Source organism: Rhinopithecus roxellana, chromosome 5, assembly GCF_007565055.1.
Source record: "Rhinopithecus roxellana isolate Shanxi Qingling chromosome 5, ASM756505v1, whole genome shotgun sequence".
Taxonomy (NCBI): domain Eukaryota; kingdom Metazoa; phylum Chordata; class Mammalia; order Primates; family Cercopithecidae; genus Rhinopithecus; species Rhinopithecus roxellana.
The window spans coordinates 61,738,245-61,756,708 of record NC_044553.1 but is presented as its reverse complement, the minus strand read 5'-3'; the positions used below and the strand labels follow the sequence as shown (position 1 = coordinate 61,756,708).

At 40.8% G+C, this 18,464-nt stretch overlaps 4 gene segments (V, D, J or C); all 4 read left to right on the top strand.

The window, feature by feature from the left end:
* The window catches only part of LOC104674124, an 840,972-nt gene that overhangs the window by 545,473 nt on the left and 277,035 nt on the right, over nt 1-18,464 (top strand).
* Nucleotides 1-18,464, top strand: part of LOC104656245 — a 632,938-nt gene that overhangs the window by 372,187 nt on the left and 242,287 nt on the right.
* LOC104656285 overlaps nt 1-18,464 on the top strand; it is a 576,427-nt gene that overhangs the window by 336,874 nt on the left and 221,089 nt on the right.
* On the top strand, nt 10,271-11,375 carry LOC104656234. The segment is given in 2 exon segments: nt 10,271-10,417; nt 10,654-11,375. Coding segments are annotated over 2 exon segments (363 nt in total).

Sequence of the window (18,464 nt, the reverse complement as noted above, 5' to 3'; positions counted from 1 at the left end):
ATTCTCTCTTTAAAACATTATCTTTGCTTGAATTTGGGGATTCCACACTTTCCTGGTTTGCCTTCAACCTCACAAGACACTCCTCCTCAGCCTCCTTTTCTAGCTCACCTTGCTAGCACTTGCTGACCTCTAGATACTGTGTTGTCTCAGGGCTCAGTCCTCAAACATACATGCCATCTACATGCACTCTCTAAGTGATTTCATCCAGGAATATGGCTTTAATTACCATCAATACCTTGATGACTCCTAGATTTATACCTCCATCCAACCCCTCTCTGTTGAAAGCCAAGCTCATATACACTATAATCTATATAACATCTATGCCAGATGTCTGTCTGGCATCTAAAACCTAAGATATCCCCAACATGCCTTATTCCCTCCCTTAGGCTCATCCCTCTGTAATGCCCAGACCCGCGATGACCCGAAAGCAACCACCAGAGTCCAGAGACAAAGCCAAGCGGCAGGGATCGCTTTATTTCGAGTTCGAACTCGGTTCCCTCCAGCTAGGTATCCGATCCTAGGGAGAGACCCCGAGCTCGGTGTTCAGCCGTCTTTTATAGTCAGACACAAACAAGTTACAGCAAGTTACAGAGTCACTGGGAATTTCTACAGTTGTAGGTTTACAATTGGCTGACATTTAAAGTTAAACATTAGTCAGTTGTTCATTGGTTCCCGCCCTTTGACCAAACCACAAACGGCCGCTTGCCCTGCTAGGGACTTTCCAGATAACCTTGTTGTTTTAGCATTAAGGGGAGTTTCCTGACTTTTCTGACCTCTGATATTCAGTATTTTTCCACTCCTCACCTCACTCTTCCCCATCTCAAGAAAACAGTGATATAATTCACCCACTCGCTACAGCCAAAAATACTGGAATCTTCTTTAATTCTTCTCTTTCCCCCGTACGCCACATTGTCAACAAACTGGCCACATAAGATTTATTTTCTGTCAAAAAAAAAAAAGCCTGACTTAATTTTTTAATTCAAATAAGAATGTTACATGATGGGTTCCAGTGACAACCCAGTCATTTCATAATTCTAATTCTAAAGTAGATAGATGGATACGGTAAGGAACCTTGCATTGAGGCTGTCACGGGTTGAAATATATTCCTGTTTTGCAATATTTCTTGCTTAGTTGTTAAGGGCTCTCCCTCAGACTATAGAAGCTAATAAATTGTCTCTTTATTTGGCACCTTGGGAATTTTTTTTTTTTTTTAGCACCCTGGACCAATGCACCATTCCGGATGGTTGAGATGTACACTTTTACTTTAAGGGGTAGGAGGTAAGGGTAATGTTGGAAAGAGAAATGGGAAAGAAGCAGCAGCATGACATTTGGACCCCCAAGCATGTTCTAGAGCAGGCTGGTTTTAAGAAAGTCCTCATTTGCCTCAAGTTTAATGACTCTGGGCCTAAATGGGACAGGATCACAATCACATTTGTCACCAGCAAACTCGTATCTAGATGGCATACGAGTTGTTCCTGTTAGAACAATGATTTACTGGAAAGCCATTTCCCACCACTGATTTGAGCACCACTGTTATTATCATACATGAATTTCCATATACAATTAGGCCATATTACAGATTTGCTATTCCATTTAATTGACCTGTCTGCCTACCCTTAATTTTCACTTAAGAATTTTCTTTCTCTTTCTTTTCACTTTTGTGCAATAGAAAATGTGCTCTTTTCGTCTACATTTTCTTTTAACTGTTTTTTGTTTTGGCATACGAATGACAGGAATTTTTTTACTGTTTGTATTGTAGTCAGTCTTTTGGTAGTGGTCTTTGTTCTCCTTTAGGTTTTCTGATGTACAGTCATTTTATCTACTTACATGCAGATGATGTTTTATCTCTTTCTTTACAATTCTTACGCTTCTAATTGTTTCCCTGGGCTGACTGCATTAGCAAGTAGCTTCAACACAATGTCAGATAGCAGTAGTGGTAATAAGCATCTTTTTCCTTCACCTAATTTAATAGGAAAGCCTCTAGCACTTTTCCATAAGTTGGTGCTGGTTTGGGGTTATGGTGTATGCAAGTTTTATGTGATATGTTAAATAATTAATTATTAGTTTTTATTTTTCAGTGTTTTAACATGAATCTGTGTTGTATTTTGTCAAATTCCTTTTCTGCATCAATAAAGATAATCACATGATTTTTCTTCTCAGCTCTTGTATCAGTTATTAAGCTACTAACTCTTACCTATAAATGCTTAGCTCCTAGAGTAGTGACTGCTGATGTCAATCATGCACGGCCCCCTAGAGCTAGTTGACTTTTTAGGTGTGTTTTTCTTATCTCTCCAACTTGGTAATTAGCATATTCTATTTTATACATTTTATTAAACGTCTCCACAGGGTTAAGTGAATTTGTTGAGGTAGCGACACTCAATATTTATTGTTTACCTGCCACAACCCCTGTCCATCATTGCTCAGGAAAATTGTTAATCATCTATAGTTAGATATATACCTGCTGGTACCTACCTAGAATGTTGAAATCACATACCTGAGACAGGAGAGAAGAAAAATTCCAAGGGGAACTCTCATGCAAATGCTACTTCTTCCAAGCAACTAAAACAGCTCTTCTGTTCTTTCCAGGAAAAAAATCCCCTTCTTTGAGGACATTCCTGGTAAGTATCCTCATCAATAGAAAAAAAAATTTTACAAAGAAAACCAGGGGTTTTGCTAGCATTTCTGTGGTTTCAGACTTAATGTGATGTGGGGGTGCTCTGACTGGGAAAAAGAATGATCAGAAGGTTTCTAGAGAAGCGTACCAGTTTACAAATAACCAGGTTCTCCAGTGACCACCTCATGTGTCTACTGTTTTCTTCTCAAGCAGAAATGTGAAGACAGGGGAAGGTAGAGTCCAGTCTTACCCAAACCGTGCATGTCCAGGAGAAAGCTGACTCTAGTCTAAGCTACAAAAAAAGGAAAAAAGAGTCTCCTTGTTTTACATAATTTCATACACAAAATAATGGAAGAGTAATATCTACAATTAACATCAAAGATGCCCTTATTCTTCACAGACTCAGTGTAGAGGCTCAGTTACTTATCTCATGACCACAGAAAAAAATGAAGGAAGAAAAGAATGAGGACAGATTTGCCAGGGCCAGAGCTTTACCCAAGAAATATAGCTGAGAAACTGTGGGAGGGTAATAAGTAGGCACCTAGGCTCTGCAGGATGAGAACTGGATGCAAAGAACAGTTGAGAGCTTTCTTCCCTATCCTCTCCTCATCTTGAGTTGCTAGTCATTGCTGCAAGTACAGGAGAACATAAAACAGAGTTTCAGAAAACTAATATGTAAAACGCGAGAAATTATTAGTGTGCATGGGTGCCCAGAGCTAAATATAAAGCACTCGGATATTTGCAAAAGCACTAGCATGCTCAGAGTTAACCGGTTACTAGACTGCTTTCTCACACATGAAAACATCCTAACAGGAAGAATTTTCCTCCTTTGTGTTTTTAGTGATAATCTGGAAAAGGTCTAAGTCTTTTAATTTATTTAGAGCTGTTGAGTTTGAGACATATAATACAGCTCTGGTAGGAAAATAATCAATTAAGGGAAATAATCAGATCTTCTCTCAACCTATTCCTACCCCCCTCAGAATGTACTACAGTGCCATAGAGGCAAAGAGCCTGCATGTTTCTTTAAAGGTGAGGGGAATGAGGGAGTTTCAGGTGTTAAGGATTTTCAGACAGTCATAACTGGGGAAACTTTCCTTTTAACACTGTTTGCTTTCTTTCCTTTTGCTTGCTCTTCACCTCTCTGTATGTTTTGTCTACCTTTCATTCAACATAATGAGTTACTTTATATTAAGGGGGAAACAAAAAAACAATTTTTTTGTGTTCAGACCATCTGGGGGCAGTGCTTCCTTTGAAAGAGGCACTGCCAGAAACTGTAACAAGGGGAAGGGAACAGCAGGAGGAGGGCATTCAACGAAGTGTTTGATGTAACAGTGAGGTTTTGATTGTTTGTAAAAACAGAATGAAGATTTCCCAAAGGCTACCCAATCAAAAGAACCAGAAGACTCTAGAACAGTGAACTAGGCCCAGTGAACATGGTCAATTCCAGGTCTCCAAACTGAATCCACAGAGCCTCCAGGAAAAGGAAGGAATGGAAACTCCACTGAGCACTCTGCTGGTGCTCCTGTGTGTGCAGCTGACCTGTGAGTCAGGGGAGCCCTGAGGAGGGGAGGAATAGCTCAAGCAACAGAAAGTGGGGGCAGCCGAGGCATTGAAATCTAGAAGGATCCCAGGGACAATCTTGGGTCTACTCTCGGGAATGTACAACTAATAATGAAACTGATGAACAAACAAACAAACAAGCTATATATATGAAAATGTTTCATTCCTCCTGAGCAGGGTCAAATGGACAACTGCCAGTGGAACAGAATCCTTCTTCCCTGAAAGTCAAGGAAGGCGACAGAGTCACACTGAACTGCAGTTACAGAGAGAGCGCTTCAGATTTCTTCCAGTGGTTCAGGCAGGATCCTGAGGAAGGCCTCATTTCCCTGATACAAATGCTGCCAACTGTGAGAGAAAAGAGCAGTGAAAGATTCACAGCCAGGCTTAGAAAAGGAGATGAGCACTTTTCCCTGCACATACAGGATTCCCAGCTCCATGACTCAACCACTTCTGTGCAGCAAGCCCACAGTGCCCACAGTCACCTGTATCCTGTACCTAAAGCTAGCTGAGGGGCCCGGGCACACCTCCTTTTATAAGGGCACTGGGGCACTGACTATAACTCTGCTGTATATAAAGGGAAATATAAAGGACTGTTTTATAACACAATGTCAAACATTTCATTCGAAGACCATGTGAGGAGGGATAGTGTTTTCAAATACTATCTAAAGTATTTTGTTTCTCAGTGTGAGGCCCTTCCTTTGTGAAAACTAGTCCAAAAACTAGAGGCTAAATATCAAAAAGGAGAGAGCACTAAAGAACAAAGAAAGAACAGGGTAAAATTCTTGTCTTTGAGCTTCTTTGTAAACTTTTACAAAGATAGAGAAAATACAAAATCTTTAAAGCCATGACCATCAAATTCAGTAGTGACAGAAAAAATATTTTGACATGCCAAAAAGATTGGCTTAGAAGATCAAGTACCAAAATCTGAGGGAAAATGATACAAAGAGTTTAAAGGAAAAGAGAACACAACATGGTAGAAAAGCTGTCTTCTCCTTAAAAGGGATAAAATGTCAACCAGCTAGCTAGAAAGGAAGTCAATGATGTGAGGAGAGGTCATAAACAGTGAGCCCAGCATCCTGCTCTTTTCTTGGGTCAGAGCCCTGGGCAGGTAGGGTGGGAGGAGGGTGAATCACATTTAGCAATGATTCTGAACTGAAGGAACAGTGAATTTTAGCAAAAACTGTTTTGATCATTGTTTCTTATATCAATACTCACAAGAAAACACCCATTGCAGAGGAAGCATTGAACCACCATGTGGACAAGATGGTCCATCCAAAGCGTATCAGCCAGCCAGCTAGAGAATGTATGTCCTTGTCAATTTCTTGAACAATAGACCCATGAACAGATTAGCTGAGGTGACAGAATTGAGTTTCTTTGTAAGCCCAGAAGCATGGGTTTTCTCCCACCAAGACAGATTTAGCTACTTCTGCTGCTGTTGCAGGACTTTTCCTTAGTTCAAAGACAGGGTTCTTTGTCCCATGGCCATGAAAATTCAGGCTCGCAGACAATTTGAATGGTGAGTAAGACACGGTTTTATTAGGTGAAGAAGAAGAAAAGGGGGAAACAGGGACTCTCACAAGGCCAGAGTCCCTGCTAGAGCACTTCCCACCTAGCAGTTCGAATTCCAGCTTCCACACAGGAAGAGGAGGAGCCTGGCTCCTCCCCACTGCAAAGGATGCCAACTTCTGTGACTCCACCCCAGTGCACAGGCCGCTTGGAATTTCTCCAGGGACCCCCTCCCACCTGGCTGTCTCACTGCCAAATGTCCACCCTGTCAGCAGTAAATACAACACTGAGCCTTCAATGTGGAATCATCCCTCAAAGGAACCAACCACACACTAGTTGGCAAGTTGATTATGTTGGACCACTTCCACTCTGGAGGTATCAGGTATTTTTTTTCTTATTAATACATATTCTGGGTGTGAATTTGTGGTCTCCTCCAAAGTGCCACACATAGTTGCATGAACTGAGGGTTCAGAGTGTCTCATTGATCATTCTGATCATCAAGGGATTTCACATCTCTTGCATCAACAGACCCACTTTATATCAAGGGCATGTGACAGTAGTCATGTCATATAGCATATAGCTTCATCATATAGCATTAGCCATGAACCACTAGCCTGATAGAACTTTGGAACGACCACTTAAGGGCCCAGCTAAAGCACTAGCTTAGGGACAGCACTCTGAGGGGCTGAAAAGCTATTCTTCAAGATAGCATTGTGTCCCTGTTACATAAAATACATGGACCTGGGTACCAAGGGATGGAAGTAGGACTATCAGCCCATCAACCACCACTTTTAGTAACCCACTTTTGTGCTTCCCGTTCTTATAACTATAGGTTCTGCTGGACTAGGGATTCTGGTTCCCTTTGAGGGGGAAAAGGGAGGATGCTGCTTCTACAAGGGAAACAGAAAGGTTTTTACCAAACCCAAGGTAACATATACTACCTCATAATTTGGGGATATTCATGCCAGTCCTGGAGGCCAAAAATGGAGTTACTACTCTGTCAGGGACAGTTGATCCTGGTTATCATGAAGCTAAACCCCACAGCAGAACTGGGGAAATATGTCTACAACTCAGGGAATTCACTGGGATGACTTTTAGCACTTTCATGTCAGTGATTATTATAAATAGGCAATTGTAGCAACTACAGCCTGACAAGAGCAGACTAACCAGGGGCTTATACCCCATAGTGATGAAGGTCTAGGTTACCTCCCTGGAAAAGAAATCTAGAGCAGTAGAAAAAAATGTCAGCCAAAGGTGAGGAGAATCAAGACTAAGTAGTATAGAAGGTAGATAGAGGAGATAATAAATATGAATTGCAGACATGGAACCAACTATAGCAAGCGTAGCTTGTCCCAGTAACCCTCTTGTTGTCAACAATAACAACAACAGCAACAACAAAAACTAGTGCTCTGTATGGATTTAATGCAGAGCTCAAGTGGATCTGAGCAAGACAAGGAGTGAACTCTATAGATACTGCTGGTTCCCTACCGATATCTCCCAGGTAGTCATGCCAACACACTGGACACCACTCGCTGAAAATCCCAGCAACCCTGAAGACGACTTTGACTTTCTGGCCATGAATGTGGAGGGTGTGGAGAACAAGCCAGAAATGCAAAAGAGTTAATGCTGCAAAAGCAGTTCTTAATCAGTGATAGACAGTGAGTTTAGGCATGATTACTCCAGTTTCTTCACGACTCATTTGGCATAGCTCCAAAAAGTATGCTATGCTGTCTCTTGGAGTTATTTTGACAGGTAGTTAGACAGGCATGAATGGGGCACAAGAGAGCTCTCCCCTCCACCCACCAGGAATCATCAGGTGATGGTTTGGCAGTTATCACATTGCCTCTCTAAAAATGATAATTGGTAGCAAATTATCACTGGCAACTTGCCCAACAGATAAAGACACTTGAGATTGATAATCAGCTTCCAATAAAATCTCAGGAATTGGCCGAGTGAACCTAGCATGCACATTAAGAGACAAAACAGAGGAGTATGACCTTCTAGGGGCACTCTAACAGAAAAAGGAAGAAAGCCTCAGATGGGCATGCGTACAACTTCCTAAACACACTGCTCATGCCCACTTCCCAAGCAGGAAGGAGAGCACTGCACATGCAGGCGGGCAACCATCCTAAGGGAAGAATCATGGGAAAGGGGTGCAAGATGCTGGAGGTAGGTCAGCATATAAAATCTTAAGATTAAGGTTAAAGGCTGCACTTGTCCTTCAAGTTGTCCACTTGGGTCTCTTCCAAGTGTACTTTCCTTTCTCTCCTGCTCTAAAGCTTTTTAATAAAATTCCACTCCTGTTCTGAAACTTGCCTTGGTCTCTCCTTCTGCCTTATGTCCCTCAGTCAAATTCTTTCTTCTAAGGAGGCAAGAATTGAGGTTGCTGCAGACCCATATGGATTCACCACCAGTAACTCAGAACCTTCTACCCCTAACATTATCCAGCTGCAGTAAGCTGCAATTGCCCCTAGTGGTAACTGTCTTGATGGCACATTCTGTATTGGCTTCCTTCCTTCCCTGATTTACCTCCTACCCATGTTTTGCCAACAAAAAGAGTTAAACTCTGTAAAATAGTTAAAGAGATTGATTCTGAGCCAAATATGAGTGACCACGGCCCGTGACACAGCCCTCAGGAGGTCCCGAGAACATGTGAAATGTGATTGCAGTGCAGCTTGGCTTATACATTTTAGGGAGACATGGGACTTCAATCAAATACATTTAAAAAATACATTGGTTCTATCCAGGAAGGCAGGACAACTCAAAGCAAGAGGCAGTGGGGTCAGTGGGAGTGAGGGGCTTCTAGTTTATAGGTAGATTTTAAAATTTTCTGGTTGACAATTGGTTGAGTTTATCTAAAGACCTGGGATTAATAGGAAATGTCTGGATTGCGATAAGAGGTTGTAGAGACCAAAGTTTTATCAGGCAGATTATCAGGCAGATGAAGCCTCCAAGTAGCAGGTTTCAGAGAGAATGAATTGTAAATGCTTCTTATCAGACTTAAGGTCTCTGTTGATGTTAATGCCAAAGAGGTATGATGAAGCATGTCTGACCGCCAGTTCCCATTCTGGCCTGAACCAATCTCTCAAGCTGAATTTTAAGAGAGCCCTGGCCAAGAAGGAAGTCCACTCAATGGTTGCAGGGGGCTGGGGAGCCTTAGAATTTTATTTTTGGACTACAGTTTCCTAGAATCACCTATAGTAAACTATTTACACACAAATTATTGTGCTGAAGCTGACTTTTAGGGATCCAAAACTGAGATACAGGAATTCAAATCATGAGACAAGGGTGAAGATTATCTAGAAGAAATGTTGGTGTCCCTTCTCTTATTGCTACCAAGCTGAGCTTTGCAGCACAAGGGATTTTAGCAGCCTCATTCAGGATGGGTCCCAGTGCTTACAACTCCTTAAGCATCTCTCTGAGTGGGGAAACTCAGCCACCTACCTCTGTGACAGAGAATTCATGCTCCTCAGACAGCACCCAATACATAACAGGGCCCCCATTCATATGCCCAGTTTGGGGACCCCAACTCAGGAATTACATAAGGATCCCTGACACTCTCTCTGGAAATGCAAAATTCTAAAGAATCAGAGTAAGGTATTTAAAAAGTGTTTTTTTCACAATATTTTTTCATAATGGAATGAAAATGATGAGAGCAATTCTTGATATAAATACAAATTAAACTGAGGCAATTTAGTGCTGATGAGAACTTCTGCAATAGCTATTTCAGAGCTTCTTGATATAGCATAAACAAGGCGGTTTTGTTTGTTTGTTTGTTTGCGTTTGTTTGTTTTTTGAGATGGAGTTTCACTCTTGTTGCCCAGGCCGGAGTGCAATGGCACAATCTCAGCTAACTGCAACCTTTGCCTCTCGAGTTCAGGAGATTTTTCTGGCCTCAGCTTCCCCGCAGCTGGGATTACAGGCAAGTACTACCATGCCCAGCTAATTTTTGTATTTTTAATAGAGATGGAGTTTTACCATGTTGCCCAGGATGGTCTCAAACTCCTGACCTCAAGTGATCCGCCCACCTCGGCCTCCCGAAGTGCTGGGATTACAGGTGTGAGCCACCACACCTGGCCAACAAGGTTTTTTTTTAATCCATGTAAAATGTGAGCACAATTAGTCACTACATATTCTGCTTTTACTTATCTCTGAATTTACTCGATGCTCTTTTCAGCCACAAGCATATACGTTTTTTCTCATTATTTTAAGAAATTGTAAAAATGTAAAAATTTGAATATAAACAGGCATATTCTTACCCCAAATTAAGTGTTCATATTTCATAAGATTTGCTTTGTAAGTTTTAATTTTTTTTAGATAAGAAGAAAAATAAAATCACAGTTTGCCATTTGCTGTGAATGGAGTCAGAGGTTTCTGCCCACCGTTCCGGGTCACGCTCTCCTCTCCAAGATTAGATCTTACTAAAAACAAATTTGCCAGCTCCATTTTCTCTTTCTAAGCTAGTTAAAAGCACTCCAGAAACATTTTTTATTTTCATTTGAAATTATAACCAGAGGCCTATTTTCTGAGAGACCAAAAAGTATTCAGAAACATTTTCCTCCTTGAAACCTAGTCACCCACCCACCTATCATAGCATTTCCTGCCCTGAAGGAGAATTCTCACCAAGCATAGAGGAGAACCCAGTTCAGAGCAGAAGACTTTTCACTCTGCAGGGGAGCGCTGTCAGCATGACACGTGTGAGCTTGCTGTGGGTAGTCGTGGTCTCCACCTGTCTCGGTAAGGAAGATGTAGGTCTTTCTTTATAAAGGCATCTACTGGGGCTGTGAAGCAGGAGGGATTAACAGAACAGCAACTGCATTGCCTCTTAGAGCCCAGCTACCTGGAAGCAGAAATATGCTGCCTGAGGTTAGAATCACAAAGAAAGGTGTGTGAGAATGGCAATCAGCTTGTGAGTCTGTTTCTCTCTCACACATGATATCCCAGTGAAGTCCTTTCTCTCCTCTTTCCCACAGAATCCAGCATGGCCCAGACAGTCACTCAGTCTCAACCAGAGATGTCTGTGCAGGAGGCAGAGACCGTGACCCTGAACTGCACATATGACACCAGTGAGAGTAATTATTATTTGTTCTGGTACAAGCAGCCTCCCAGCAGACAGATGATTCTCATTATTCGCCAAGAAGCTTATAAGCAACAGAATGCAAAGGAGAACCGCTTCTCTGTGAACTTCCAGAAAGCAGCCAAATCCTTCAGTCTCAAGATCTCGGACTCACAGCTGGGGGACGCCGCGATGTATTTCTGTGCTTTCATGAAGCACACAATGAGATGAGCAGCAGGGAGAGGCTTACAGAAACCTCAGACCTCAGCATCTGTGCAAACGTCATAGGGTGCGAAGGAAGTGGTGGGGTAATAGGTATAGAAAATCACTGACTTCTCTTGGAAATAAAAGCTTCTCCTATTTCTTCTCCTATAAGAAACTCAGAGAGATCACTGTCTGCAAGCTTCAATCCTTTAAGTAACAGTACAGATAATGACGTGTGCAGTGCATTCCAGTTTGACAAAGTGCCTTCACTAAGGTACTTATTACAGGTCAGATTTCCTAAGTATTTTCTCTGTCCAGAAAATTTTTATAATTTGCCTGGGCACTCTTACCTCCAGGAATTTTAAGTCTTTTCCATTGGTTAATTGTTGCTTGTTCTTTTATTTGTCCATCTAATCCAAAGCTGCATCTCCTCAGAACAAGGTACCCATTTTAGAACACAACGGGTGTGACAATGGTGGCATAACCAGGAAGGGGACCGGCTGGGCCCACCACAGACTTAAGAGATGACCTAGGTCCACCTGCAGTAGAACCTAGAAGAATGATGAAAAGGCTTTGAAATGCTCCACTGAAGGGCCAGCTCGTGGGCAACACCTCAGTGATTGAAATGCTATGCTTCAGAAAATGATAATATTCGTTAAAGCACTGGCTGATATATGGTGTTGTGGCAAAAGTTTAGAAACCAAGAAATAGACATAGAATAGAGTCTTCTCATATCACTCCCTATAACTCATTTTCAGAATTTGTGTTTCCCTTTCCCACAACCCTAGGATCTGCTAGATTAGAGGTCCTAGTTCCCAAGGAAGGATGCTCCCTTCAGGGATTTAGTAACCTGCAGCTATGGCTGCCACTTTTAGGTCACTCTGAACCCTTTGTGCCAATAGCCCAGCAGGCAAAGAGAGGAGCTATTAGACTGGAAGGGGTAAGTGACCTTGATTATCATGAAGCACCAGGTTGTTGTGACTCAAGGAGGGTGAGGAGGAATGTGGCTATAATGTAAATATTTCACATTGGTGTCTGCTGATGTTTCCACGCCCAATACAAGCAGCAAGCAACAAGACCTGAAAAGGGCAATGTGACCAAGAACTGAGACTCTTCAGCAATGAAGTTTTAAAGAACAGAAGCTCATGTCATACAACCTTCCTGTATTAAGGGCATTAAAGAGATTGCAGTCAGAGGCAACCTTGAAGACACAGTGACACAATGGAAATAATGTAGGGCAACCATGCATCTGAGCAGTGCAAAGAAAGGACTGTAACTGATATCATATGTGCCTTGTTGTCCCATCCAAATGTCTCTCTGATTTTAGCTAGAGTTGTGGTAGACAATCACACTCACCTCATGCTGGTAACATCCAGCATTAAGCACACTCTATGTTGTCCGGGGCCATGAGGCCCGGAATTAGCCGACCTCTGTTGCTTGATCTCTGCAAAGCGGAGACAAGAGGGCACATTCCCGGGTTCTTTATTTACAAACCCTTCCCGCGCGCGCCCAAAGCTTTTCCCGCGCGTGCCTAAGTTTCTCCCGCGCGCGCCAAAACTGTTCCCGCGCGCGCCAACCTTTCCCGCGCTTGCCAACCTGTTCCCGCGCCGCCAACCTTTCCCGCGCGCGCCAACCTTTCCCGCGCGCGCGCAAACATTTTCCCGCCCAGGAAGATATGCAGCCCAGGGCGCAGGCGCGATCCCGCGCCCGGGAAAAGTACAAACCCACGGCGCATGCGCGATTGTAATTTGAGAAGACCGGCCCCCCGTCACCGCCCTGGCCCAACCGCTTCCCCTGGCAGCCTATATAAGGCATGACCCTACACTCAATAAACGAGACTTGATCAGGCTATTTGTCTTGTCTCCATTTCTTGTGTTTTCTTGTCTCCTCCATTCCCACTCCCCCTTCCAGGGCCCGTTCGACTGTCCTGCAGGTCAGGACACTATGTTTTGTTTTGTTTTGTTTTGTTTTGTTTTGTTTTGTTTTGTTGCTTTCTACCCCAAGGCCTTCTCTAATGTCTCAGGAGATCTCTTAGTTTAAGGGCAAGCACAGCCCGAAATTATAGGGACACTACCACCCCTGTTGGCAAACACCAATCAATGGGGAAAAAGAGCCAGGGGATAAACGCATTAGCTTTGTGTCCTTTAAGTAGACAATTCTGAGAGGCAACCTGTATGCTTCTCGGGAGATCCTACCAGAACCGAGTCCCACTTGAGTCAGGTATTGCTCGACCCACTTTCTTCTTTTATAGCTTATTTTTATAGATCAAGGGAGTACAAGTGCCACTTATGATACATGGATATATTGTGCAGTGGTGAAGTATAGGGTTTCAGTGTAACCATCACCTGAATAGTGTACATGGTACTCAATAGGCACTTTCTCATTCCTCATTCTCCTCCCACACTCCCACCTTTTCGAGTCTCCAATGTCTGTTATCTTTGTCCATGTCTATGCATTATTTAGCTTCCATTTGTAAGTAAGAATATGTAGTATTTAAATTTCTGTTTCTGAGTTACTTCACTTAAGATAATGGCCTCCAGTTCCATTCATGTTGCCATAAAAGACATGATTTTATTCTTTTTATGACTGAGTAGAATTCCATGGTGTGTGTGTGTGACATTTCCTTTATTTAATCATCCATTGATGGACACTTAGGTTGATTCCATATCGTTTCTGTTGTGAATAGTGCTGTGATCAACACAACAGTGAAGTTATATTTTTGATATAATAATTTCTTTGGTGGAGGGGTAGATACCCAGTAGTGAGATGCTGGGTTGAAGAGTAGTTTTATTTTTAGTTCTTTGAGAAATCCCCATACTGCTTTCCATAGAGGTTGTGCTGATTTACATTCCCACCAACAGTGAATAAGTGTTCCCTTTTCTCTGCATACTTACCAAACATCTGTTGTTTTCTGACTTCCTAATGATTGCCATTCTAACTGATGTGAGATGGTATCTCATTGTGGTTTTAATTTGCATTTATCTGATGATTGGTGGTGTTGAGCATTTTCTCATGTTTGCTGACCATTTGTATGTCTTCTTTTGAGAAACGTCTGTTCATGTCCTTTGCACAGTTTTCAATGGGCTTATTTGTTTCTTGCTTGTTGAGTTGTGTAAGTTCCTTGTAGATTCTGGATATTAGTCCTTTGTTGGATGCATGGTTTGCAAATATTTTCTCTCATTCTGTAGGTTGTCTATTTACTCTGTTGATTATATATTTTGTGGTGCAGAAGCTATTTAGTTTAAGTCCCATTAGTCTACTTTTTGTTTTGCTGCATTTGTTTTAAGATCTCAGTCAGAAATTCTTTGCCTAAGCCAAGATCCAAAGGAGTTTTTCCTAGGTTTTCTTACAGAATTTTTATAGTTTCAGGTTTTATATTTCAGCCTTTAATCCATCTTGACTTATTTTTTGTACATAGTAAGAGAAACAGATCCAGTTTCATTCTTCTGTGTGTGGCTAACTAATTTTCCCAGCACTATTTATTGAATAGGGTGTCCTTTCCCCAGTGTATGTCTTTGTCTACTTTGTCAAAGATCAGTTAGTTGTAGGTATGTGGCTTTATTTCTGGATTCCATAATCTGTTCCATTGATCTGTGAGTCTATTTTTAATACAAATACCATGCTATATTGGTACTGCAGCCTTGTGGTATCATTTCAAGTCAGGTGATATGATGCATCAAGATTTCTCTTTTTGCTTAGGATTGCTTTGGCATTCGGGCTCTTTTTTTGTTTCATATTAATTTTAGCATTTTTTCCAAATTCTGTGAAAAATAATATTGGTATTTTGATAGGAATTGCATGGAATCTACATACAGCTTTGGGCAATATGGTCATTTTAATAATATTGCTTTTTCCAGTTCATAAGCATGAGATGTTTTTTCATTTATTTGGGTAATCCACAATTTCTTTCATCCGTGTTTTGTAGTTTGCTAGTAGAGATCTTTTACCTTTTTGTTTAAGTGTATTTCTAAGTATTATTTTGTGGCTATGATAAATGGGATTATTTATTTTGTGGCTATTATAAATTTCGTTTGCAGCTTGGTTGTTACTGATGTATAGAAATGTTACTTATTTTGTACATTGATTTTGTATCTTGAAACTTTACTAAATTCACTTATCAAATCTGGGAGTCTTTTGGAGGAGCCTTGAGGGTTTTCTAGGTATAAGACATATCATCAGCAAACAGATAATTTGCCTTTTTCTTTTCCAGTTTGGATGCCTTTTATTTCTTTCTCTTGCCAGTTGCTCTGGCTAGGAGTTCCAGCACTATTTTGAATAAAAGTGGTGAGAGTGGGCATCCTGCTTTACCCATTTTCTCACTCCTGCTTCCTGAGATCACTTCCTAAATAAACTACCTTCACCCAAGGTAGTTTCAGGCTCTGTTTTGGGGGGAAATCAAACTAATACAAGGCATCTTTGGAAATCCAAAGATTCTTTGAAAATTTAACAAAGAAAGAACAGAGGAGAGTTCAAGGTGAACCTTACTGGGCTGAGCTAATAAAGGCAAGTGAGTGCTTAAGTGAGTAATTGTAAAAAAAAGATGTCACATTTTTTTCAAAAGTTGATGAGGCAAATAGCATTTGCTAAACTCTCATCTCTGCAGATATGTGATTATGTCTTTTCAGTGTTCAAAAACTTTACTTTTCAAGTTTTAGCTCTTTCAACTGTCTCTCATTTCCCCTCCCCAAATTTTCTGACCCTTTACTATTGAAACTTCATTCCTAGTTATTCCCAAAATATGTCTCTCTTCTAGTCAGTTTATTACCCTTACTGGCTCATAAGCACTTAAAGCTCATTTGCTGCCTCTAGCATTTCTCTACTGGTTGTTCCACCCACCCAAATTTCTCTTTTATGTATATTTCTGACTGCTTGAACCATATGAATCTTACAACGACCATCAGAAATCTCTCTTCCCTCCAAGATTTCTTCTCCAATAATCAAAGAATCCTTTAATTCCTTCTCTTCCAAATGTCATACAGTACCAACTGTGAACCAGACAATCCAACTCTTACTGACATACCTTCTTGAGGCATTTGCTATTGTTTCAAGGCACTCCTCTTTCCTCCCTAAATACATTATATTCTCTATGCAGATAGAGTTTGCCTTGTACCCTTCATAATTCCTCACTGCTCTTAGCACAGTATTAAGCACATAGTAAGTGCTGATAAGGCACAAATATTATGCTTAAAGTTTAAATTATAATCATGCTATATTTCTGAAAGATTATCAAGGAAAAAGGTTTCTCTGAGGATGTAAGATGTGATAGAAGGTAGAATTTAAGAAAGCAGTGATAAAGGAAAGGATAGATGCATTTTAAACATCCAAGTATTTTGATTTAGTGGAAACATAAATCTGAAACTCATTAAAAAATTACTTCTAGAATACATTTCTTTTTTGTGTGTTTTTTGTTTTTTTTTTTTTTTGTTTTTTTAAATAGATTTATTTATTTATTTATTATTCTTTTTTTAATTATTATACTTTAAGTTCTAGGGTACATGTGCACAACATGCAGGTTTGTTACATATGTATACTTCTGCCATGTTGGTGTGCTGCACCAATTCGTCAGCACCCATCAACTCATCATTTACATCAGGTATAACTCCCAATGCCATCCCTCCCCCCTTCCCCCTCCCCATAATAGGCCCCGGTGTGTGATGTTCCCCTTCCAGAGTCCAAGTGATCTCATTGTTCAATTCCCACCTATGAGTGAGAACATGTGGTGTTTGGTTTTCTGTTCTTGCGGTAGTTTGCTGAGAATGATGGTTTCCAGCTGCATCCATGTCCCTACAAAGGACACAAACTCATCCCTTTTTATGGCTGCATAGTATTCCATGGTGTATATGTGCCACATTTTCTTAATCCAGTCTGTCACTGATGGACATTTGGGTTGATTCCAAGTCTTTGCTATTGTGAATAGTGCCGCAATAAACATATGGGTGCATATGTCTTTATAGCAGCATGATTTATAATCCTTTGGGTATATACCCAGTAATGGGATGGCTGGGTCATATGGTATTTCTAGTTCTAGATCCTTGAGGAATCGCCATACTGTTTTCCACAATGGTTGAACTAGTTTACAATCCCACCAACAGTGTAAAAGTGTTCCTATTTCTCCACATCCTCTTCAGCACCTGTTGTTTCCTGATTTTTTAATGATTGCCATTCTAACTGGTGTGAGATGGTATTTCATTGTGGTTTTGATTTGCATCTCTCTGATGGCCAGTGATGATGAGCATTTTTTCATGTGTCTGTTGGCTGTATGCATGTCTTCTTTTGAGAAATGTCTGTTCATATCCTTTTCCCACTTTTTGATGGGGTTGTTTGTTTTTTTCTTGTAAATTTGTTGGAGTTCTTTGTAGGTTCTGGATATTAGCCCTTTGTCAGATGAGTAGATTGCAAACATTTTCTCCCATTCTGTAGGTTGCCTGTTCACTCTGATGGTAGTTTCTTTTGCTGTGCATAAGCTCTTTAGTTTAATTAGATGCCATTTGTCAATTTTGGCTTTTGTTGCTGTTGCTTTTGGTGTTTTAGACATGAAGTCCTTGCCCGTGCCTATGTCCTGAATGGTATGGCCTAGGTTTTCTTCTAGGGTTTTTGTGGTATTAGGTCTAACATGTAAGTCTCTAATCTATCTTGAATTAATTTTTGTATAAGGAGTAAGGAAAGAATCCAGTTTCAGCTTTCTACTTATGGCTAGCCAATTTTCTCAGCACCATTTATTAAATAAGGAATCCTTTCCCCATTTCTTGTTTCTCTCAGGTTTGTCAAAGATCCGATGGCTGTAGATGTGTGGTATTATTTCTGAGAAAAATCACAAGCATTCTTATACACCAGTAACAAACAGAGAGCCAAATCAGAAATAAACTTCCATTCACAATTGCTTCAAAGAGAATAAAATACCTAGGAATCCAACTTACAAGGGATATAAAGGACCTCTTCAAGAAGCACTACAAACCACTGCTCAGTGAAATAAAAGAGGATACAAACAAATGGAAGAACATACCATGCTCATGGATAGGAAGAATCAATATCGTGAAAATGGCCATACTGCCCAAGGTAATTTATAGATTCAATGCCATCCCCATCAAGCTACCAATGAGTTTCTTCACAGAATTGGAAAAAACTACTTTAAAGTTCATATGGAACCAAAAAAGAGCCCACATTGCCAAGACAATCCTAAGTCAAAAGAACAAAGCTGGAGGCATCACGCTACCTGACTTCAAACTATACTACAAGGCTACAGTAACCAAAACAGCATGGTACTAGTACCAAAACAGAGATATAGATCAATGGAATAGAATACATTGCTTACTAAACCAAGTTCTTTCCATACAGAGAAGTCCTAGAAACTGCCTCTGTAATTATTTCTTTGACCTGAAGAGGGCACTGTTTGCTCCTGTTGATAGCAGTTACTTACAAAAAACGATCTCATTTTGAAGAATCTGCTATTCCTAATACATACGAAATAACTAGAACAAATCCTATGTTATCTGTAGAGTCTAGGTCAGATTTCCACATCCTGGA